The sequence below is a fragment of the Aptenodytes patagonicus genome, chromosome 2 (assembly GCF_965638725.1).
Source record: "Aptenodytes patagonicus chromosome 2, bAptPat1.pri.cur, whole genome shotgun sequence".
NCBI lineage: Eukaryota > Metazoa > Chordata > Aves > Sphenisciformes > Spheniscidae > Aptenodytes > Aptenodytes patagonicus.
In genome coordinates, this window is record NC_134950.1 from 35,752,045 (window position 1) to 35,777,456 (window position 25,412).

Sequence of the window (25,412 nt, forward strand, 5' to 3'; positions counted from 1 at the left end):
CAAATGAGAAATCATATTCCGTATATATCCACTTGCTGCAAGAGCATGCTCGTGCTGGAGCAGTAAGACTGCTATATGGAACAGACCTTCGCATTTTATTGAATATTGTCAGCTAAGCATAACTTGAGGTCAAATTCCATGTTCAGTAGACAGACACTTGACCGATAGATATAGCTGAAATTCTGTTGTTTGTTGGGGGAGAGATTTTGTTATTATTTTCCTAATTCTGCAAAATGGGTTAATCTTTGAATTACCTTGCACTGATCATCTTGAATTATCAAATTCTTCAAGGAAGCGTGTGTTTACTTTCCTTGCTCTTCCAGTGGCTCTTTGAGAATGTTCTCCATTCCTCCTTTAAAGCCCCCAGCAACATAGGCTTCAGCAGAAGAACTGAGGCAAGACTGAGGCCTGCCCTGTTGCTGGCCTCTATGTTTCCCCATGGGATTCATAAAATAAGGTACATATTCAGGTGAAGGTGGATCTGTACGGACTCTAAGAAGGATCATCTTACCTTGGTACACAACCAAGATAAGGGGGAGGGGGAGGGACCTAAGTGACGGGGGGGAATGGAAACAGGTCCCTGCTCGGGGTGCCAGGCGAACCCCCGCCCGGCCTCCCTCACCTTCCCGGTTGCCCTTACACAACAGATATGGGGCCCTCAAACTTGAGGGCCAGGCAAACGAGGATGTAGACAAAGGTCCATCCAGGAGGTTGCCTAGGGTGAGGCAGTCAGCCCCACACATTATGACTGCCTCTGCTAAGAAAAAAAGGAGGGTAATTGTCATAGGCGATTCCCTTCTGAGGGGAACAGAGGGCCCTATATGCCAACCAGACCCATCCCACAGGGAAGTCTGCTGCGTCCCTGGGGCCCAGGTCAGAGACATTACTATGAAGCTCCCTGGTCTGGTACGGTCTTCCGACTACTACCCGCTGTTGGTTATACAGGCTGGCAGTGATGAGGTTCCAGAAAGAAGTCCTGCAGTGATCAAAAGGGACTTCAGGGCACTGGGGCGACTGGTTGAAGGATCGGGAGCCCAGGTAGTGTTTTCCTCAATCCCTACCATGGCAGGGAAGAATACTGAAAGGAACAGGAAAACACACCTGATCAACACGTGGCTCAAGGGCTGGTGCCATCGGAGGAATTTTGTTTTTTTTGATCATGGGGAGGTTTACACAGCACCAGGCTTGCTGGCGACAGATGGAGTCCAGCTATCTCACAGGGGAAAAAGGATCATTGCTCATGAATTGGCGGGGCTCATTGAGAGGGCTTTAAACTAGGTTCAAAGGGGGAAGGGGATAAAACCAGGCTCACTAGACATGAGCCTAGGGGTAGCATGCCGATGCTGGGGACGAAATTGATAGCCCAGCTCAAGTGCATCTACACCAATGCACACAGCATGGGTGGCAAACAGGAGGAGCTGGAAGCCATTGTGCAGCGGGAGAGATACGACTTAGTCGCCGTCACAGAAACATGGTGGGGTGACTCTCACGATTGGAGTGCTGCAATGGATGGCTATAAACTCTTCAGAAAGGACAGGCGAGGAAGGAGAGGCGGTGGGGTGGCCCTGTATGTTAGGGAGTGTTTCAATTGTCTAGAGCTCAACGATTGTGATGATGATACGGTTGAGTGTTTATGGGTAAGGATGAGAGGGAAGGACAACAAGCCAGATATCCTGCTGGGAGTCTGTTATAGACCACCCAACCAGGATGAAGAGGCGGATGAAGCATTCTACAAGCGGCTGTCAGAAGTCTCACAATCGCTAGCCCTTGTTCTCGTGGGGGACTTCAACTTCCTGGACGTCTGCTGGAAATATAACATGGCAGAGAGGAAACAGTCTAGGAGGTTCCTGGAGTGTGTGGAAGACAACTTCCTGACACAGCTGGTAAGTGAGCCTACCAGGGGAGGTGCCTCGCTCAGCCTGCTGTTTACAAACAGAGAAGGACTGGTGGGAGATGTGGTGGTCGGAGGCCGTCTTGGGCTTAGCGACCATGAAATGATAGAATTCTCGCTTCTTGGTGAAGTAAGGAGGGGGGCCAGCAAAACCGCAACCATGGACTTCCGGAGGGCGGACTTTGGCCTGTTCAGGACACTGGTTGAGAGAGTCCCTTGGGAGACAGTCCTGAAGGGCAAAGGGGTCCAGGAAGGCTGGACATTCTTCAGGAAGGAAGTCTTAAAGGCGCAGGAGCAGGCTGTCCCTGTACGCCATAAAAAGAATGGGTGGGGAAGATGACCGGCCTGGCTCAACGGGGAGCTCTTGCTGGGACTCAGGAAAAAAAGGAGAGTTTACCACTTGTGGAAGAAGGGGCAGGCAACTCAAGAAGAGTACAGGGATCTCATTAGGTCGTGCAGAGAGGAAATGAGAAAGGCAAAAGCCCAGCTAGAACGCAATCTGGCCACTGTCGTTAAAGACAACAAAAAAAGTTTTTACAAATATATTAATGACAAGAAGAGAGCCAAGGAGAATCTCCATCCTTTATTGGATGCGGGGGGGAACATTGTCACCGAGGATGAGGAAAAGGCTGAGGTACTTAATGCCTTCTTTGCCTCAGTCTTTAACAGGCAGACCAGTTATCCTCAGGGTACTCGGCCCCCTGAGCTGTAAGACAGGGACAGCAAGCAGGATGAACCCTCCATAATCCAAGAGGAAGCAGTCAACAACCTGCTACGCCCCCTGGATGCTCACAAGTCTATGGGGCCGGATGGGATCCACCCGAGGGTGCTGAGGGAGCTGGTGGAGGAGGTTGCCAAGGCGCTCTCCGTCATTTATCAGCAGTCCTGGTTAACGGGGGAAGTCCCGGATGACTGGAGGCTTGCCAATGTGACGCCCGTCTACAAGAAGGGCCAGAAGGAGGATCTGGGGAACTACAGGACTGTCAGCCTGACCTCGGTGCCAGGGAAGATTATGGAGCGATTCATCTTGAGGGCGCTCACAAGGCATGTGCGGGACAACCAGGGGATCAGGCCCAGCCAGCACGGGTTCATGAGAGGCAGGTCCTGCTTGACCAACCTGATCTCCTTCTATGACCAGGTGACCCGCCTAGTGGATGAGGGAAAGGCTGTGGATGTGGTCTACCTCGACTTCAGCAAGGCCTCTGACACTGTCTCCCACAGCATTCTCCTTGAGAAGCTGGCGGCTCATGGCTTAGACAGGTGTACTCTTCGCTGGGTCAAAAACTGGCTGGACGGCCGGGCCCAGAGAGTTGTGGTGAATGGAGTTAAATCCAGCTGGCAGCCGGTCATGAGCGGTGTTGCCCACGGCTCAGTTTTGGGGCCGGTCTTGTTCAATATCTTTATCGATGATCTGGATGAGGGGATCGAGTGCACCCTCAGTAAGTTTGCAGACGACACCAAGTTGGGCGGGAGTGTTGATGTGCTCGAGGGTAGGAAGGCTCTGCAGAGGGACCTGGACAGGCTGGATCAATGGGCCGAGGCCAACTGTATGAGGTTCAACAAGGCCAAGTGCCGGGTCCTGCACTTCGGCCACAACAACCCCATGCAGCGCTACAGGCTTGGGGAAGAGTGGCTGGAAAGCTGCCTGTCGGAAAAGGACCTGGGGGTGCTGGTTGACAGCCGGCTGAACATGTGGCAGTAGTGTGCCCAGGCGGCCAAGAAGGCCAATGGCATCCTGGCCTGTATCAGCAATAGTGTGGCCAGCAGGAGTAGGGAAGTGATCGTGCCCCTGTACTCGGCCCTGGTGAGGCCGCACCTCGACTACTGTGTTCAGTTTTGGGCCCCTCACTACAAGAAGGATGTCGAGGTGCTGGAGCATGTCCAGAGAAGGGCAACGAGGCTGGTGAGGGGTCTGGAGAACAAGTCTTATGAGGAGCGGCTGAGGGAACTGGGACTGTTTAGCCTGGAGAAAAGGAGGCTGAGGGGAGACCTCATCGCTCTCTACAACTCCCTGAAAGGAGGTTGTAGCGAGGTGGGTGTTGGTCTCTTCTCGCAAGTAACAAGCGATAGGACAAGAGGAAATGGCCTCAAGTTGCGCCAGGGGAGGTTTAGATTGGACATGAGGAAAAATGTCTTTACTGAAAGAGTGGTTAAATGTTGGACCAGGCTGCCCAGGGAAGTGGTTGAGTCCCCATCCCTGGAGGTATTTAGAAGACGTGTAGATGAGGTGCTTAGGGACATGGTTTAGTGGGCATGGTGGTGTTGGGTCAACGGTTGGACTCGATGATCTTAAAGGTCTCTTCCAACCTTAATGATTCTATGATTCTATGATTCTAACCTGACAAGAGAAGTTGTTGTTTGGGTTGTTTAGCCCAGAGAAGAGAAGGCCCTGGTGAGACCTTATAGCAGCCTTCCACTACTTAAAGGGAGCCTACGGGAAAGATGGGGAGGGACTCTTTGTCAGGGAGTGTAGAGATAGGACGAGGGGTAACGGTTTTAAACTGAAAGAGGGTAGATTTAGATTAGCTATTAGGAAGAAATTCTTTACTGTGAGGGTATTGAGACACTGGAACAGGTTGTCCAGAGAAGCTGTGGATGCCCCCTCCCTGGAAGTGTTCAAGGCCAGGTTGGATGAGGCTTTGAGCAGCCTGACTCAGTGAAAGATATCCCTGCCCATGGCGGGAGGGTTGGAATTAGGTGATCTTTCAGCTCCCTTCCAACCCAAACCATTCTATGATTCTAAGATAATTCATCCAGCCCACAGGCTTGTTCCGAGACACTGCCTTTCCCAGGATTTATCAGCCCTTTCCCTGCCATGATGCATGCCCTTGACATGGTGAGACTCCTTTAATGTCCTCAAGAAAAATAGCAGGCAAAAATATTTTTCTGTCGCTTGCCAGTGTTCAGACCCATGCAGTTACCACTGGCTGCCAGCTACATGAATTGCTGTAGTAGCAGCAGTTACTCCTGTAGTGTTATTTATTGAAGACATGAGGAGTGTAGAACTTAGTCGGGTGTGTATGTAGTAACGCCCAGCACTTCTGGGAAGCACTGCCTTGTGTGTGCAACACCATCATTCAGTGCAGGCAGAGCAGATCCAGTGCTGCGGGCAAGCTATGGTAGTCCTGCTATGCAAAAGGGAGAGGACTCAGCATGTGGCCCTTCTCCAATACTCATAAAAGCTCAGAGAGCTGCAATTTAGGAAGGTAACTTATTTAAGATACTTTACTGGGAGAGTGATTTTTGAGGCTCAGGAATTGCCTATGAGGGTACCAGGTCTCAAGACTGGGCCTTAGTAGGTGGGAGGGGGAGGGCATGGTATTGCCTGATAAGGGGTTCTTGTCTTACCAGCTTCTCCAATGTCATAGTCACGAGGGTCAGTAAAACCCATCAACCTTTAGATAGATCTGGAAAGTCTGATAAGTCTGTGTTTGTGTGAAGAGAGGACAACAAGACATTAGGATTGATTATTTTGGGACTTAATTCCTCCTTAATTCCTCCACGCAGTTGTATTTACACTAAAATTCTGCTATTAGTGACTCAGAAAAGAGAATACTTACTTTCTAGAAGAAGCTGGGGGAGAATATCAGGGCTCCATACAAGGACTGTAGTAAGGAAAAAAAAGGAGCAAATAGGCAATGACTAGCTCTGTTCAGAGAGTCTCAAAACAGTAGACTTCATGAGTGTGCAGTAAGTCGTTACTTTCACGAGTGGTTACTGCTAAATACATAAGAATACAGCAATGAATCCTCAACCTTACCGTGCAGATCTGCATGACTTCAGCTGAACAAAGCAGTCAAGGACTGCTCTAAGCAGGAATAAATAGGGTGCTGTGAACTCTTTTTCAGCAGTCTCTGGACTCCACAAAAGCCTTTTGGGCATCTAGGCAAGATCACCAGCCCTATGGGAACCAGCAGAGAGCAACGTTCTTGGTTTTTCAAATTTTCTGGTAGCTGACAGGGCATACTGGTTGTTTATTCAAATTGTGTGTTATTGGCAGTGTTGTAGGTAGCTACAGAGGGTAAATATATACATATATGTTTATTTCGGGAGGTTATGTATATGAGAGAAGATTATTTTAAAGTTGTTAACTGCATTTGTCATAAACCCATGTTTTGCATTTCCTTCATGTTGGAGACAACAAAACCTGTGAAATAGCTGTCACCTGCCCTGTGTCTGAAATGATCTGATGTTATTTTCAGTCTGCAGTGCTCTTCAATTAAGAGGAATTACATGTTTACAGATGGAAGTCAAAGTCTTTCCTTTGCTTGTTTATGCTGTTCAGTCTCTTGATGTTTAATGTATAATATGAGCAGCTTGATTCGTATCTGCCAGCCTGGAGAAAAGTCAAATAACATACAACCATCCCTACACTTGAGCATTTGTCTTTCCTGGAGAGCTTAGGCCTTTTGCTAATTAAGCTGTTCAGATATAGCATATCAGTGTTTTCTGTTATTCAAGTATTTCTGTGATTTTTTTTAACAGTTACCTTTAAACATGTCAGAGAATTTGTAACAACTGAAAATGGAAGAACTAATCCCAGAATGGTTTGCTAGACATTTTTCTATCAATACTGTTTTTCTAGACATCTGGCACCTGTTCGGGGAACAGAAATGAACCATGCAAAGAAAAATAAGCCCAATTCAGTTTTGGCTGTCAGACTGCTAAGGACACAAAGATTAAATTTGAACACGTACAGTTAATGCCTTTAAAAGGATGAAAACACTGCAGTTTTGTTTCCCCACTAGATTTTAATGCCTAAAGATATTAAAAGGACTGTTCAAAAAAACTGACATTGCCACAGATTATTTGAATTCATGTCAATATGTTTGTTATTTAAAGAGTTTAATTACCACATTCTTTTTTTATTTATAAATATACACATGCATAAATTGCACTATTATATCTCGTAAAGAATTATTTTGTTTGCCATTATGTTCTAGATTTTTTTTTTCAAGCCTCCCCAAAACTGTTCTAGATTAAAACTATATTCCGTAGTCAGTGTATCCTTTCTGTTCTATTTGTTATGAAGATTTCAATCCATTATTATTATTATTATTATTATTATTATTATTATTATTATAAAATGGCAGAAATAAATGTGTGTGCTACAGCTTTTGGAAGAGAGAAAGACAAATAAGCACCAAGCCACTAAACCTCTAGTTGTGACTTTTTTTTTTTTAGTATATTTTCCTCCAACAAGCATAGTAATGAAGTCTTTGGATTCAGATACTAGATCTGTAATCTAATAAGTTACAGAATGCCAAAGTCACTTAGGAAAAGCATGAAGCATATTCCTAGAAGTATTTATGATTGTGGAGTATATCTTACATTTTTGAAGCCAGCAAAAACCACTGAATTTTAAATAAATTTTCACATTTTTTCTGTAATTTCCTGTAATGTAATTTTCATGCAACCAGTGTGTTGCAAGTTATCTATATTATGATGTAAAGAGAGAACAGATACTGTTTTTATATTATGCATTTTGCTCTACAAATACTTTGGTATTCTTTGGTAAAATATCTGTAACACTGTGGACTTTTTTTTGCCCTAAAATTAAAAAAAAATTTATCCTTAAAAAAGCACATCAACTCTGTATAGAGGTGAGATTAAGAAATACATTGTCAAGGACAATGATTGACAGTTTTCATGAATAAGTTTACTGATTAATAGAGCTTCTAAAAGTTTTCTAACTAGAATTATTCTAACAAAAAATAATTTAAAATATATTGTTTTCTAAAAATTGACATTTCATTTCGTATTTTCTGATTTTTTTTCTTTTTTTTACAAGTGATTGATAGTGGTAAAAATGAGTAGAAGGCTGAAAAATATTACGATAATGTTTTTAAATTAAAAAAACAGTCCGTTTTGATACAAAAATAATTCCTAGTCTCTTCCTGTAAGCTGTTCTTATTTTTCATCTAGCTGTATCCCTGGTATGATGTTATGTTCTTGGTTTCTTCCAAGCAGAGTCTAGAATAGCTGCCAGATATTGGTGTTGATGATAGCAGTCATCATACCTACTATTTTATTTCATTTGTCCCAGGTAGGGAACAGTTTAAAAAAAAACCACATGTGGCAAGGGAAAAGTGCAATGCACGAAATGTACCTTGGAAATTCTCTGAGCAAATGATCACAACGGTCCATGCGTTCCCATTTCCTTGAGCAGGCTCGCCTTCTCTGTGCCAACTCCTTATTACACAGGCTTCTTTTTCCTTGAAGCTCATATTTTATGATGAAGGGAAGAGCAACATATTTATCTCCATTTTTTTCTTTATTTAACTATGTCATCAAGAGCAGCTGAAGCTCAAATGTGCATCTATTTTGTTATGCTTCCAGCTAGATTCAGAAGCTCTCTTCAGTCAACCAATATAATTGGCTTTAGTGATCAGAAACAACAAATTGTTTGCAGATATTCCTTTACCCCTTTCCAAAAAAACTCCTGTCTGCAGGAATTAACGTTATGGGGTCAGGAAACTGGAAGAAAATATTGCTCACTAAGGAGACTTGGTAATAAAATAGGATAGGATAGAGTCTATCCTATAAAGTAGGATAGGATATAGACAAATGCACATCAAAATTTATACTTTTCTCTAGATGTACTTGACACTTAGTGACATGAAAAGGTACTGGCAGTGAATCACCATTGGCAAAGCTGGGGAAAAAACCCTTATGAGCATAGTATACAGAAGTGTATTTTGCCCAAAGTGTAAGTTGTCCCACAGGAAAACTTGCTTTCTGCTTGAAATGATGCTGCTCATCTTGCTGGAATTGAAGACTCTGCCATCTTCGAGATTTCTGTGCCAGTGCTAGGGTCAAGTACAATCAATATGAAAGCAAAACTTCATTCATTCAAGCTCCTGACAGAATGATGGATAAAATTGAATACATCACATGAAGAGCCAACTCCATTATCCGGGGCAGATTATCCGGCATGCACATAAATAATGCCAGGCTAGCAGGACACCTAAGGTTAGGGAGAGTACCATGTAAATACAACTTCTCTAGTGATGCTTAACAGCCATCTAAAACCACTTTTTAAATTCATATATCTGCATGTGAGTCTTTTTCAAAACAGGTGAGCAAGAGTGAGGGCCTGAAAGACAGATTAGGGAAATTTAACTAATTTATCTCAATTGTTAAAAGTGAATTTTCAGAAATATCTTCTTTTTTGGGATGCTATCCTTCATTTACCTAAAACTTTTCTGAACTGCTGAGTACACATGTAACTAGTATAAGTACCGAAACGTGTACCTTGGCACCCCTGAGTTGCTGAGCGGTTCTGGTTTTATTGATGTGGACCATAGAAGTCTAAAGGAGAAAGCAAAGAGATTCTGAATCTTGGCGTAAGAAGGCAGCCGATTCCTCAACAAACACATAGATTGGTGTTTGCCGTAAGACTATTCATATATTCATAGGCACAGCAGAGCATGTTCATGCTGACCACTGCAGGAGTCTAACATCCACACGGTTCAGAGGACCAAACTGTAAATAGTTCAAGATTCTTATTCTTAATGGAGTGAGAGGGGTGCCTCCAATGAGATGATCAGAGCGCTTACGTCAGATGTCTGAAATACCTAATGTAAACAGTCCCTAAATCACCTAATATCAGTTCCTGTAAGCAAAAGGCCATGTCATTTTTTTCTCAGAAAATGGATTAAAGAGGACTTTTAGTACATTGCCTAATATCGTTTTAAAGACTTAGAAAGTTCCATCTTTTTCTCTGTAAAATATACCCAAAACATTTCAAGGTTAACTATGCCCAAGTTCAGCTTCTAATCATTGGACCGGTTATGTCTAACTGAAATGCGTCTTCCTGATTTTCCACTGTCAGGTATCTGTGTGTACACCATGATAAGTGGCTTCTCAGTGTTTCTTCAATAATGAGTAGATACGAGGCTCAAGAAGTTTACGTTAAAAAGCTTTTCTTTTTAGAACCTCAGTTATTCTGTGGTCCTGACATTTCTTTTTCCTTCTTGAGACATAGATGAGGAGGGCATTGTTCCATTAGTGGTTTTATGGATACTGGATTATGTAGTACAGCAAGAACAAACTCCTGCTTATACTTGATTTTCATCTCTACGTCTCTAAAGACCGCATTAACCATTCCTTTTGCCGTAGCGTGTGGGGCTAGCTGGCGTGGTTTCATACTCCTCCTGTGCTACTTTCCATGACAGCCTCCCATGCTGGCTGGACATTTTGTTTCCCAGTGTTCTGTTTCAATACAGTTAAATGCAATGGGTTTTGAAGTTGTTATCATTGAACTTTAGGTTACAGTAAAGTGTACTCTTGGGGTTTTTTGGAATCCAGAAGTTGTGTAATCCACGAACTCTACCATAGCATGTTTTAGCTTGTTTTGAGACATCATAAAAGTAAAATATTAAACAACTCTGGAGCAAAAAACAATTCCTAAGGTAAAATGCACATATCAACCCTTTTCTTTGATGTCTTCTGCATTAAGCTTTGAGATGTGTCAGAGAGTTAGCTTTTTAATCCATTTTGGTGTGCCTTATTAATTGCATGTAATTTATGCTGTTGTTTAATTATGTTGCCATAGGGTAGAAAATCAGAAACGTTGAAAACAATCCAAGTATGTTAAATCAAGGCAATCTAGATAAGGTATAGGACCCATAATCTTTACATGTGTATGAAGTGTTTGGCAAAATCTACTCTTTGTTAAAGCATGATGTCTGGCACTATATACTATTAGCCTGTAAATCTTTATGGATGTAGACCCAGTTTGTTTATGCTGTTATTTATGCCCAAGACTGACATCTGGCTAACCAGTCATCACCCCCAGGTTATTTTTTCAAGTACTGAAATCAGATTGGCCATTTGCCAATTGTAAGGAATTTCTTCAGTTTTTCAGGAGTTGTTAACTAAAGGTTAGTATTTTTTCAGTTCTTCTAATATGAGTTAGGACTGAAAAAAACTGAGAAATGGATTTAGGCTGGGAAGGAGGAGTTTTCAGAAGCAACATCCATTAGCTAAGATGATACGGATCAATGTGCTAGCAGCGTGCACACAATAGATCTGCTTATGCTTCACTACATGACACTTTACAGGTAGTACCAAGGCAGTCCAGTTCCTGAGTGAAGTCAGTTCATGAAGAAGGAGCGGCTGGTTGAAACTAAAATCTGGCAAAGCACAAAGGAGATTGATCAAGCAAAGCGCTTTGAAGAGTTTTTAAGTTCAGACTTCTTGATTGAGGAAATACATCTCATTTGGTCAATTCAATCTGTAGTTTAGGAGCACCTTAAGTTTCTCACTGACATGAAGCTCTCCTATTGTAGTATCTGTAAGTCAGTCTTTTTCCTCTCTCTGTTTCTCCCTGAGGCTCCCCTTTTTTGCTGGTATTCATTCGGTGACCTGCCCTCACTTCTGAGGTATATTACAGCAATGAGTTGCTGAGAGTGATGAAGCCAAGAGTTCTTAGGTAGCTCTACAGAGTTGTGCACATATGGATTTTTAATCCTACCATAGCAGAATATTGTTTTTCACCCAGTATTACCACTGAAAGAAGCTGAGGAGGATGACTAGCACACTTGATAAATGCCAGTCTCTCACTTGCGGTGTTAAAAAATGCATAGATGCTAGATAATTATCTAGCATTCATTACTGATACATAATATCAGAAGAATATGGAAATAAAATGGGGACAAGGAGAAAATTCAACTACCAAAGAATCATTCCTTAACGTTTTCCTCTTCCTCTCCAGCTCCTCCTTCCAGCTTTCCTCCTGGAAATGCTATTGATCACTGTAGGAATTTTATTACAGCTTGGTTTTGCAGAATTGAGCCTCCAACAGATAGAAAGAAATGTAAAAATGTTGGAAAGTTTCATACCTGGAAGAAAACAACAGAATATTCTTTGCTTTCTAGAAAAATCACTGAATTTTAGAATTTAGGAAGATGGGATTGTTTTTTAGAGCATTCCAGTGTCAAAAAGGATGATATAGGTAGTAACCCACAGTATGTAATGTTACTCAGACAAACCTGATAGCTGTCATTAATTAAATATATCTATATATCTCCAAGAACTTCATGTAGGTTTAGCCTTTAGTGATTTTTTTTAATAATATGGAAATCTGTTAATAAGTAACATTGTTAAGATTATTAATTTAGGATAATTTGATAGGAACATAATTGTGTTTCATAGGTTTGGCAAATAGAAAACAGAGAAAATTATTTGTATCATTTTAAGAAATAGGAAGCAAGCTCCTGGAAAGCTTTATGCAGGAATCGCTGTGTTTAATAAAAGCTGAAAAATGAAACAAAGTAAACATATGTTGCTTACATTTTTAGTTGACACTGAATGAGGCAGCATTACAAGTGCGTTGAAGGATACCATGGGAATACAAAATAATCTGGAGGGTAATGGGCAGTTCTAAATGGGGTTTAAATTTAGATAAACATTACATAATGCATTCCAGACACATGGCATTATATATAAGCATTGTTGCTGCAGAATGCTAGATAATGTTGTTTAAGCTCTTCAGCCCTCAATACTCCTCCTTCAAGTCACTTTTTAGACATAAGTAGATAGAAATCTGATTGTAGTATTGCTGGAAAGGGAGACTGCTTGTAAGAAGCCCCTGACTCTGTGCTTAAAATCTCTTGAGTGTAGCTAAGGTGATGTATATGTTTACCTACCCAGCCAAACACAGAAAAGAAAGGTATTGGTAACAGTATCAGTTGTCCCACAGTCTAGAAAGCTTAGGCTTCTTTCAAAATCAGACCCTGATATGAGTCCAAATAAGATTTCTAACAATAGCAAAGTTATTCAGTTAACCATTCGTCTTCCAGCCCTCGCTCACTGACGACAGAGACTGGCAGATATAGGGACTCCACGTGCAGTCACCTGGTACCAACACTCTGCATGAGCTATAGCTGTGGGTTCCTTTTTAATGTAACTACAGTTTGATTCCTGCCACAGATAGAACTTTGTTTTGTCCCTGTCTTGATTGCATTTACCACCACTGTGGACTCATTAGTTAAGCGGTAGATTGTCCCTCTAAATATGAATTGGTTTTGTTTTAAATACTTCATATTGGTTTGAAAGCTTTCAAGCACATGTTTGAGACATGACATGGAATATCAATGGTAGGATGATACTTTCAAGTAGATAAGCATGTAAAAACACATGGCAGTTCAAAAGTTAGTAATATGTATCAGGCGTTACAGTTGCTGAGAATGAATTTTTACGAAGGACTGCCTGTTCACCTAAAAGAAAAATCATTAAAGGTCCTTTGCTGTGGGTTAGAACCTGAATGCAGCATTGCAAAGCAGGTCACTAGTTATTTTCCCGTACTGTTTTGCAGTCTGTGGATTGCTGCCCACCTCCCTGCATAGTTTCTATTTTGCTACTGAAACTTCAGATTGACCCTTCCTGGAGAAGGTGTGGAACAGCATGCAAAGCCTACTGCGGTCTTTTTCTTGGCTGGAGGAGAGGAAAGGAGACTTTTTTTTGAGTTTTCTCTTTCGAAAGTTCTCATAAACATTTCTTTTCGCGGCAAAAGATGTAGAGCTCTCTGGGAAAAAAAGCAATTCTCAAGTAGATGGTGGTCATTCAAATGTGGGTCATTTTGACTTGGTATATCATAGGCTTAAATTTCCATGAATAATTACTGACAATAAACAAAACTTCAAGACTTTACAGTGACAAAATTACTCCAGGAACAAAAGGTAAGGAAGACTTTCCCAAACTGTGTAAAGCATAAATGGAGCAAATGGATTCGATTTCAGTGGGGCTACCCTGCTCTGATAGCTCTCCTTTACAAACGTTGTCATTCAAAACTGACATATTTCTCCATGGTCCTGATAAAAAACTCTGATAGCGTGGGGGTCAGTGCAAAGCAGAATAAAACAAGTACGAACAAAATGTAGTGCCAAGCAGCAGTAACTGTAAGCACGTAATTTGGAAAACATACAGCCAAATCAAGTGTGGAAATCAGAATTAAAAAACCAGGAAATTAAATAGCAACAGAAAAATTATTTGAGTCTGACACTTATAAGTAAGTGTGCAGGAAGTGAAAGAAATGTCTGAATAGACAGTTGCAAATTGAGATAATAAAGTACACATTGCTGAAGTTAGCCAGTGCAGCATCCAAATGCCAAGGTGATAAATAGCAAATAATGCAAATAATGAAGAGCCTGTGTTCACAGGCGAAGCACAGTGCTTCTGTTCTGTACAGAAGCACCGGCTCTGCCGGTTTCTCCTGTTCTTTTCACATTTGCCATATGTCGTCGATGATGCTTGCTGAAGAGGCCGTCAGGGAAGTGTCTCAGCACAGCCACGTGCACACACTTCTGTTTGGCTGGTCGAAGGCCTGCTCAGGAGCATAAACACTGTTCTTGTGCCTTACCCTCCTGTGCCTATTTAGTTCCTCTTGCTGCGTCGTCTCTCGGCGACAGTACAGTACTGAGGCTCTGCTCAAGTGTGTCGCTGAGACATGCCTTGGCAGCGTTCACGTCTGAACAGTCGCTCCTGTTCTGGTCTGCTGGAACTCCTGACTGTGAGTACAAAAGGGGCAGAATAGCAGGAAGTGCAAGTTGAAAAAAAAAGGTGAGAGATAAGGCAGCCAAGGAAAGCAATGCTCATTTACCTTCTGTTCCATTGGCTTCTTCCTGCTGTGACTTGCTTCTGCCCAGCTTCATGTGACAAAGTTTCACTAGCTTATTACTCATGTCACTGTTTAATTCCTTAACTAATTGATACTGTATGTTTGGACAGGATGTGTGATTTGCTTCTCGGATATAGTAATATAGAAAATTCACAGACATTCAATAAATAACTGTCCTATCCTGGCAGTATGTTTTCCTGATGCTGGTCATTTAGAACATTAGCTTTTAAAATGTCTATTGCAGCAGTGGCAATAGTATTAGACTATTTTTATATGGGAATAGTCTGGTTGTTCTATCATCACAAAAGGATGATCAGTGTCTAGTTTATCTATGTGCAGACTACATTATTGTCTCACAAAACAATGTCCCAGTGCTAGTATTGCTTCATTAAGTTTATGCTACATAGACATAATTATGCAGGAGCTAAGAATAGCTCATCTAATTGAAAATAATGATTATAGAGAAAGAACGGGTTTGATTACTGTTACTAAGCAAGCACATACCGCACAACCATTCATGAACTGCATGGAACACATATGGGATTATACGGTGTATTTGTTTTGATTAACAGTTTCTTTCCCCCATCCTGAGTACAAGTCGAAGGTGTTACTGCTTATTTGCTCATTATCTTTTTTCTCAGAGACCTAGAGGGACCTGCGAGAAGGCAGCATGAGCTGATATTTGTCCAGTAAATTATGACAAGCTAAGCTTTGAAATAACATTCAACATTTATCCCCGCACACATTTTAGGGAGGATGTAACTTAAATAAATCTTCTCCAGGCACCACAGATGAAACTGTCTATGTGGTTTTTTTATGTCTGTGTTTATACTAGTACCCTATGGGATTAAACATCCTTTTAGAAATGCAAAGTCTGCCATACTGTTAATCTCTTGGTGCTCATTCTGGTTAATGCTAACATTTAATTCTCGCTTTGTCTAAAACACATAGAACTCTTCTTTATTCCTTGAAAATAAAACTGAATTTTTACAGCAAAGTTGTTGAAAGTTTTCATTTATTTGATTGCTCTTGATTAGTATCACCAGGCACACGGGATAAAAGTTGCTGCTGTCCTCTTAACTAATTTTTTTCTTACTTAAGTGTCAGTTTTCTACTAGAATGTTATGAGAAAATTCCTGAGATCATGAAATTTAATATATCTGGTTTAGAATTGTTATTAATATCTCTAGAGGCTCAAAAAACTCTGCCGGTTTGCCATGTTTAGCTTCCCCTCCGTTCTAATGAACCATTTCATAGCTCTAAGCTATGTGCTAATGCTGTAGAGTCACAGAGAGATCACTGCCATCAGGAATTTTTAAACAGATGACTGTTTAATAAATGAAGTGGGGAGGGAAGATGGGACAAACAGTGATGCAATCTTGCAGCAACACAACTATCAATTTGCACAGTCTGGAATCAGAGGCACTTGCACAAGCTGTTCTTGAGGCTTTTTAAGAAATGGCAGAAGGAAGGAAGTGGAAGCAGAGAGCAGGTTACTTTACGAAAGTATTCCAAACTGTTGTCTTGACTTCAGAAAAGTTGCTTTTTCAGATTGTTTTGGATTTGAAATTCAGTGAGTTACAAGAATTGAAAACTGTTAAGTCGCCATTTATACAAATGCCTATTGAAGCATCAAACACGTTTTCCATCCTGTTCCTTTCCAACATGGTCTGATTGTGGAAGACATTTCTCATTTTTTTGGGCCAACATACCTCAATTTTGCCCTTCAAAAAATTTGATATGGCACCCAGCATTGAACATTAACTTTGAAATGTTGTAAAGGTAATAGCATTCCACAGTCCCCTTGAACACGATGTATCCTGGTCTCACAGACCCCTATTTAGGAGTCAGTGTGGTGACCCAGTCTGACCTTCTGTACACTTCTGTACATATTGTGGTAACGTGGATTAAAATCATAATCCTAGGTTTTGGTCAGATACTATTTTTTTCTAGTTAGAAATTTTAATTATAAGCTTGGGCTGTAAATTGCGTACCTACAAGTAAATGTGATACAAGGCTGAGCAGGGCTGAAGAACTGAGAGGACTAATGTGTTGATTCTGAAATACTTTGACTGATTTGCAGTTACTCACAGCAAGTGGGCATAAGAGTGCACTATACAGTATAGTCTATGGTAGCTGAGGACAGTAGTCCTTTGCTCTCACATTATTGATGCAACTCATAAAAGACTCCTCTGCATATAAACTGTTTTCTACTCTGTACAGAACTGCACATGCAAGAGCTAAAGCTGATGCTGCGGATCAGGCTGCTCAGGCTGCTCGCCAGGAATGTGATATTGCAAGAGCAGTTGCCAGAGAACTTTCACCAAATTTCTACCAACCAGGTAATTACAGATTGGGGTTTTTGTGGCTATTTTTTTTTTCTTGCAGTGAAAGGGTTCTGTGTTAAGTTAAAAAGTTGATTTCATTTTGAACGTTGTCATTTATACAGAAACAATAGTCATGTGTAGGTAATGAAGAGCGTACGTTGCTCAAGGAGATTTTGTTTTCATTTTTAAATCATTTGGTGACTATTGCTTTGTATCAACACAGTTGAGTGTCGAAAAGTCAGTATCAAGCATACAACTTTGCCTCAAATTAATAGCTTCTTCAAGACAGTGTCAGAGACAGACTTCAGAGAACGTAAATCAACAGAGATTTGGGTTATTTCTAGAATGTGTTTATTAGGGGAAAGATCCTTAGCTTTTTTACTGTCCAAGGGAATTCTTGACAGTCTTGGTTAGCTAAGGCCTGAGTTCTGGAGAAATCTTTACCATTACACATACATAAACTGTGGGGGAATCTTCTGTTATGCCTGTGGTGCTCTGTGGAACATTAGTCCCATACTCAAGATATCACAGAATTAATCTGTGTCACCTATATCAACATTGCAACTCATTTTTACCTGTCACATGGTTTGGAAAGTTGCTATAAAAAGAAGCAAAGTGGTTTTTGCTTTGTTTTTCTGGTGTCTTTCCATGAGGTTGATATTTCTGTGTACAGCTTTTTAGCTTAAGATTGAATAAATAAAATAGAACTCCACTTGCCAATTTAATGTATTTTCATAAGTCTGTCCTTTCTTTCACCTGTCAAATGAGTTGAGTCATATCTTGTTATTACTTTTCAAGGACTTGCCTGCACTTGTATGCTAATATAGATTATAGCTCTGAGATTCATTTTCACTTACCTTCATCTTCTGCACATCCTTGTTTCAGACACAAACCCCTTTATCCTTAAATGTACCCATATGGTGGATGCAGGCTAATATCATGACCCGGAAAATCAAAGAACAGCAACATATTCTAACAATCCACCTATTTCCTTCAATTTTTAGTATAAATGATCACTATATATAACTTGCTACTAAATCATTGCTGTCAGTTAGCTTAAAGAATACTTGTTTTCTTCTTTATTTCTAAGTATTTAGTTGTAGAGAGCAATCTGTGTATTTTGGGGTTGGGAGGGTTGGGGCGCTCTTTTTTATTTGTTTAGTGCATAAGTCAAGGGCTGGTGACCTCATGCAGGTTAGAATCTCCATTCCCCTTATCAGTCTTGCAGCCTTTCTTTGTACCCATCCTGATATAAATTCATCTTGCTTGAACATGGCTGGCCAGAACTGCAGGTAAAGCTCAACAGAACTGTTTCCAGCTAGTAAGACTTTACTAGCTTTAAAATTGTATCAATACGTACCTTTCACTGTTGGAAATTACCTCAATGCAACCTCTCCTGTGGACTTATATTAGTGGCCCATACTTACTCCTATGATACCCAAGTTTCTTTCTTTTTTCATTATTTCATTCTGCCATTAACTGATGAACTCCCAATTTATAGCAGCAGTTCATCTTATCGGTCATAAGTTAAGAAGTCGTAAGCTTAGCCATGCAAAGAACTATTAACAGGGACCCTGTCAAAGGAAAACTTGATAGAGAATAGAAGTAAGAGGGAATTAAAGCATTTGGAATGAAAGTATTTCAAAGCTGTCAAATCCTTGAAATAAAGAAATGGCTAGAGTACTTGAGACAAAATGCAAACATCTGATAGTGTGAAATTTGACACCAAGAAATCCCCCAGATCAAGAATTTGTTAGGTGTCTCTTTTTTACTTCCTACCACAGGATATGAAATAGCATTGCTGTCAAATTGGCTGAGATTTGGGGAGAGAAGGTGCGGGATTCTTATTTTCCTCTCATTTAAAACTTCTATTCCAGTTACAGAAGGGAAGAGTTTGTATCCCTTCCCCAAATGCAGCTGTGTATGTGTACAGTGATGTAACAAAACATTTCTCAAAGTCTACTTACTCTATTCTTTGTGTGGAAATGTCTTATCAGTTAGTTGGCTACCCTTCAAAAGATAAATACCTCTTTTGGAGTCTAAATTTTAAATTTCCTCGTTATTTTCAAGATGGCCAAATACAGCATATTTGTACACATTTGAAAAAAAATTGCTATTCCCATTGCTTAAGTAACTTTAAGATGCCAAGATGTTAACTAAATTTCAATTATCCCAAATAAGCTGCAGCAAAACACCAGATTCATACATCATTGTGATCCTTTCAAATACTGTCATGTCAGAGATACTTTCCATCCTCAGTGTTCACAATGCCTTTTTCAGATACATTCTTTCTGAGTGGTACCAGTTAACCCTGAGACTCACCTGTACACATACTTGCTTATTTAAGTATTTCCCAAGTGTCATGCCATGAGTTACTGGACAATGTTATCAATAGCTTTTGTCATTTATGGTAATAAAATAGATAAATATTTTTAAGTATTTACGTTCACTTACACGAACAGCAGTAAATATCTGCTTTTCAAATAGCATTGTTCGTATGTTTGAATGAAAACAAGGTAACCATTATCGCTTCCTAATAGCAACTTCTCGTTTTTCTTCTGTTGCTTGAGCTTTTTATTTTTACACTACCTTTATGAGTTTCTGTTAGTGCTACTAAAAGGTAATGATAAGTATTGTATCCCAGTCTCTGAAACTATAGTTAAGAGAAAACTTTCCATTGTGCTAAATTGTCTTGAAAATAAGTTATTGTGGGAAAGTGTGATTTTTCTCTCATTGCTTGAACTGCTTAGTACAGTAGGCAAGCATGCTGTCAGCATCAAATAAATGTATGTAGTATATCAATAAGTCTCTTGAAAGAGAGAAAAAAAAAGTGAAGTACAAATACCTCTCTGTAAACAAGTTGTGTTTTTTTCTGTCTAAATGAGTGATCTCTGCATTACCTGTGGCCTAAGTCCATTTAAATATTTGAAAATCTTTTGATAAAGCTCTTAAATTTCAGATTCTTAAAAAGCAACCTTCTGGGCCATACAGCCTAGTATTACACACAATTTATAATTGCAGTGAATATTCATCACTCATCGTACCATGGCAGTTCTTCCTTCCCAATTACTTTCTCTCACATTTCAATTTCATGTTCATTAAGACATTCGTCAGAAGCTGCCAAGAGGTTCTAGCTTTGTAATGTAGTTTAAAAGGAGATTGAAAGGAGAACAAAGCAGTAGGAAGCAAAGTAGCATTCAGCGGGGGAGAATAAAAATGTCAGTCTGAATCATGAATATTGAGGTACCGTAGAAATCTTGAGATTTAGCTTTCCCAGTAATTGATTACCTTAATATTTGCATATAAGGAAAGCAAGTATGATGGAAAAGGTCAGTGCCATGGTGTAAGGTCTTATAAGGTTACAGGGAGCTGTTTTCCCTAAGCTTGTTCGCGCTAGTCTCAGGCAAGACCCTGCTTCGACATTTGCTGTAGCAGAGATTTGGCTAGTGATTAATAGCTATGAGGATGGTGTATATTTGCAGAGCCCTACCCACAATGCTATACGTTTTGTAGATTTAACAAATGATGCAGTCTTTATAGAGGCCATACTTTACAGGCCTTTTTATCACCAAATAAAAAGAATTTTGAGAAATCCCAGCTCTGTTTGTTTCCTCCAGGCATCACTAAACTTGTAGATGTGTCAGAAGAGAGCATACCAGGACAGGAACCAAATGAAACCTGAGTCATATCCTTATTCAAGGGAGTCATCCAAGGACAGTTTGAGATTGTCTTTGCTTAAAGAAAAACAATAAAAGCTGTTTTGTGTCTCTTGTTAAAACAGAGAAGAGCAAATGACTAATGGGAGTGCTGTATCAAAGGTGTAACAGAAAAAAAAAGCTTTTGACGCCCAGTAAAAAGGGGGCATATTGTTCTACGCTTGCACAAGGTTAATGGATGCTTTGACTTACCCATTCATTCTAAATTCTAGAGGTCATCTCTAGGATATAGTCTTGTAAACTACTAGGAGGTAAGCTAAAGTATGGACTTGCACAGACTGGACAGCTAAGCCATAATTGTCTGCGTGCATATATATCCTGCAGCAAATGGATACTGCTCTTTCTTTCAGTTTGAATGAGTAACATTTGATTAAATGAAAGAGGGGTAGAACTACTTTGCCGCAGGGTAAGAGCAGTCTGGGCACTTTACCATGGAGCAATTAAGGTCTGGAAGTTCAGATCTGGATTGTTTTATGGCAGATTATTTGTCAGGCCAACCAGCTGCCAGGCGAACATACATGGCTCACCAGAACAATTAATCCAGCCTTTGACCTCCTAAACAAGGCAAGAGAGAAATCAAGGAGCAGTTTATCAATTAATGCTCTCTAAAGAGATGGACAGAATTTCTTTAGGTGAAATATATGAGCAGAGAACAAAGATTTTCTAATGAAAAGAATAAGAATTTGTCATTTTTTACCAGCATTTTTTCCTGTAACATCTGATTACTGTTACAGCATCAGTATTAACATGCTGAACATCACTTGTTTCAGAAATAAGCATTTTAAGCTTATGATAAGGCAATTTCTAATGGCCTCTAATGCCTTAAAGAGCAACTGTGTTTTCCATTCCCTTTTGACCAGTGGTGGATGTCTATAGCCTTGGAAGAAAACACATCCTTCCCATCTTCCTCCTCTCTGCCACCTCCACCTCCTCCAGTTCACAAAATGCAAACTCCATATGGACAGGAAAGAGAGATATCTGCCTGATGCTAATTAACTGGAATGTACTGGCTAAATGCATGTGGACCAGGCCAGATTTTTTTATTTAAAAAGCCAACTACAATGAGCATTTTGCCTGATTAGAGTTACCAGCCATGCCGTCAGTTTGTGCCTTAAAGCATACGGAAGCTCACTAGTTATTCTTAGTCATACGAGAGCCTGTTCATTTTCTGAAATTACTCGACATACGGCTTCATCATCCTCACACAACTGTTGTCAGGATTCTTGCTATGGCATCTTTTCTCTACGGTTTATTGCTTCCGTCCTCTTTCTGCACAACTCTGGAGAAGCCAGAGCCTATAGAAGTATCCTAAGGCACTACTGTTGTATCTAGTAATCAAAGAAAGAAGGTGTGTTAGAAGAAAAGGTATCAGTTTCAAGCTTTATTCTTGTTCTCCCCTTTCTTTTTATAACTCTTGTCATACCAGTCTTCACAACTTGACTTCCAAATTTATCACCAGTCTCACCAAGCCCTAGGTACAGATGCTCCCACCCTTCCACATCTTCCGTTTTGCCCAGTGTGAGGCTCATCCAGCTTGCTGGCAGTCTGCACCCATCCTGCCCCACTGCCGTATGCACATGCTGGCTCAACCCACTCCCCAACGTTCCTGAATGCATCTGGGACAAGAGAGCGTGCTTGGGACAAGGCAAAGGAACAAGAAGTTGCAAAGGAGTAGCCTTAATTCTTCAGGATGCTTTCTCAATCTCTCCAAGATACTTTTGAGTCACATAATCAAATGATTTGCTTAGGAAAAACTGCACATAATTAGTTTTGAGCAAATTAACTTTTAAAACTAATAACAGAGAACCCGTTTACTGTAGGGAGATAAAGCTGTTAGAATCACTGTAATTTTCACAGGCTTCCATTAAGTACTGAGCTAGTTAATTTGCATCTAGATACAACTTGTGGTTGCCTACTGAAGGCTACAGGATCTGACTACAAAGCTAGCTAGATAGCCAGGCAACTAGCCTGGACTAGTTTCAGTGCTGTCTCGGCTATGTTGCTATCTTGAAGTAGCTTCTTGAATTCTAGCCTAGGTATACCTATCTGAGCTGCCACCATGTCAGTGTTAATTACAGGTATAATCTGAGAGAAAGAGGTCAGTGCTACCTTAGAGTTTTAATTGCCTCCTTTCTCCTGTTCAAAAGTATTCATTTGCTCCCAGAAAGACCCATGCCTTCCAGGACACAGAACCTGCCCGCTGTTTGCCTGATCCAGTAAATTTCTATATTGGTCTGTTGCAGTGTCCATCAGCCAAGGACAAGATGAAGTAGGGTCTATCATATGGGAGTATTATCACAGTGTCTACATTTCCATTATAAATTCTATTTATAACTGCGTCACAAGTATTTGTTCCATGTTGAAATTCAGCTAACAAGGTCTGTACTGTGAGAACTTTCCTTACAGTGCTGATTTTCACTAGAGCATGCTGATTTATTTTGAAAGGATTTTATTATACTAGTGAAGGCTTAAATTATGTTGAAAAAGGTTAGGTTTCTCATGTTATTTTTTTAACATGTGATATGGGTTACATTAGCACATCTCTACAGCTGTGCTGGTTACAGTGCCTTGTACTGCTTGTCCATAAGCAGTTAGCGCTTGCTGTGGGCTTTTTTGCTGTTGTTTTTATAGGAAATGGGGAGCGAGAGATGTATTCCAGAGGAAAGGGTAGAACATTAGAGAAAAATAATATTCGCAGCTGCATTCTACGTTTGTCAAGGCCAGAGAAATAGATGGCTAATATACACGGCATTTTATTCCAAGAAAGTCTGCAAGACTTAAGACTTACGTAGAAGTGTAGAGAGTGTAGAGAGAGATCTGAAAAAGAAAGATGTTATTCAGATTATAGACCTGAGTAATGCAGAGTAATGTAGTATTGTTCAGTATGATGTAGAAGATCATGCTGAGAAGTTGGAGGAGATGACAATTTCTACCTATTAGTCTTGTAACAGTTATTCACTCAGATCATAATCTGAACAGGAGTCAAACCTGGAACTGAAACACAGCCAGCATGGAACTGGAAGTTGAATTTTTTTGTATGGTGAGATTAAACAGCATGAAGATTGTAAAAAGAGAAGGTAGAAGGACCAAGAACAGAGTAATCTGAGATTATCTTCCTTGAAAGTGTAGTTAAAAAGTGAAAGAAAAATGGGGGGGGGGAATAGAAGGATAAATCACAGAAGTTAACAGAGGAGAATTGTTGCAGAAGAGAATGGCCAGCTGTGTCAGAGGAGGATGAGAATAGAGTACTGATACTGAGATATCACTAAGAAATCAGCAGAGTATCCTCAAAATGTGTCAGATGAAGAGCAGAAGGTATTTTGTCAGGGGCAATTGCCAAACTGAAGAGTATGGGATAGATTGGGAAAGAGCAGCAGCAAATGGATATTGCAAACTTAGAAATTAGAAATGAAAACTTAGAGCACAGAGGTGAAGGGGGAGAAATGACACTGTGCGAGGTCAGAATGGTAAGTGGCAAGATGAGAGGTTTCTCTTAAAATACAAAAGATCAAGAATATGTTGGGAAAGAAGCCAGAATAGGATGGAAGACTAAGCAGATCACATGCCCTCGTTTTACCAGAATTAAATTGATTGTTGTATTTCTGTAGTTCTGGCATTTGCAGTGCAGCAGTCAGTTCTGTTAGCCGAGTTCAGACTCTTAAGCTTCTTAATTGATTCCATTGCTAGATATAAGAAATTAATTTTGCTACAAGTGCGATGCAGCTTAATGAAAACTGTTTCTGAATATTGAAAAATGCTGGATTAACCCTCTACCTTCCAAGAAAATTCATAAACCCATATATTTTAAAAGCAGTAAATTTGGAGTCTCTTTAATTTACTTGTGCTTTTGCATCTTTCAAGTTCATAATTTCAAGTGGTTTTTCTATAAACACAAGGGGATAAAGGAAACTTCTAAAAAAATGAAGTCTAACATTATCATATAATGATGAATCCCTTTGAAATATCTAGAGTTTAAGTAAAGGCAGTAAAGCATATCTAAATCTGTGACTACAATCAGTGGAGTCTAAAACTGTCTAGTTATTTCCATGTTCCTTTGCCCATCTGAATCATTCAAATGTAATTTTGGTTGTTTGGTGACATGCATATATTTCATGCCTTCCCAGTATTGAGCCTTATTGGCACATATTCCACAGGCGTAAGAAGTGCTGACATCTAGAACCCAAGCCCTGGGTGCATATCCTAGGGTCTGCTTTTTTTTTTTGAGTGGTAGAGTGGAAAGGTGTTCAGAGAAAAACAGTGCAGGCACTGTTTCTTTGACAAATAAGGATTTTAAAAGAGCCAAAAGTTAGAGGGCTTTGGCAACAATTTCACTCAGTTATTAAATTTACTAAAGAGCAATACCACTGTATTGAAAAGCATCTGACAGCTGTGAATGATAATTTTCTCCTCCTCCTAAAATCTCTAAATCATGTAATTTTGTGGTTGTTTCAAGTTGCTTGTGGAAGTGGTTGCAGTTTTATTCTGAAGCTGTTTGATCCATATCAGCAGAGCAACCACTATAATTTCAGTAATTTCTAATATCTATGTAAACCTGCATATGTGGACAGATGGACCAGGAGCTTGTGGGTTGGTTTGTGTAAGAAATTTTGTTTAAAATTGTTCTCAGTCTATGATATCAAATTCTGCAAAGACAGTCAAATGCAAGGAAGAAAAAACTGCTGCTTCCTCCATACTTGTTATGTGGCCCAAGAGGCAATGTATCCGATACAACTTTGACGGTCTATTACCAGTCTCTCACTGGGAACTGGGATGCTTATGTTAAAAGTTTTGATGTGGAATAGAAAGGCAAACCCATGAGTGCTATGCAAGAGGAGAGAATATACTAAGAGAACAAT

At 40.2% G+C, this 25,412-nt stretch overlaps 1 protein-coding gene across 3 annotated transcripts in view; it reads left to right on the plus strand.

Moving 5' to 3' along the window:
• The window catches only part of JPH1 (junctophilin 1), a 92,432-nt gene that overhangs the window by 43,935 nt on the left and 23,085 nt on the right, over positions 1 to 25,412 (plus strand). For all 3 annotated transcript variants that reach the window (XM_076329533.1, XM_076329534.1, XM_076329535.1), the window contains exon 3: positions 16,737 to 16,855. In XM_076329533.1, the coding sequence (XP_076185648.1) occupies positions 16,737 to 16,855 (119 nt within the window). The remainder of the gene's footprint in view (positions 1 to 16,736; positions 16,856 to 25,412) is intronic.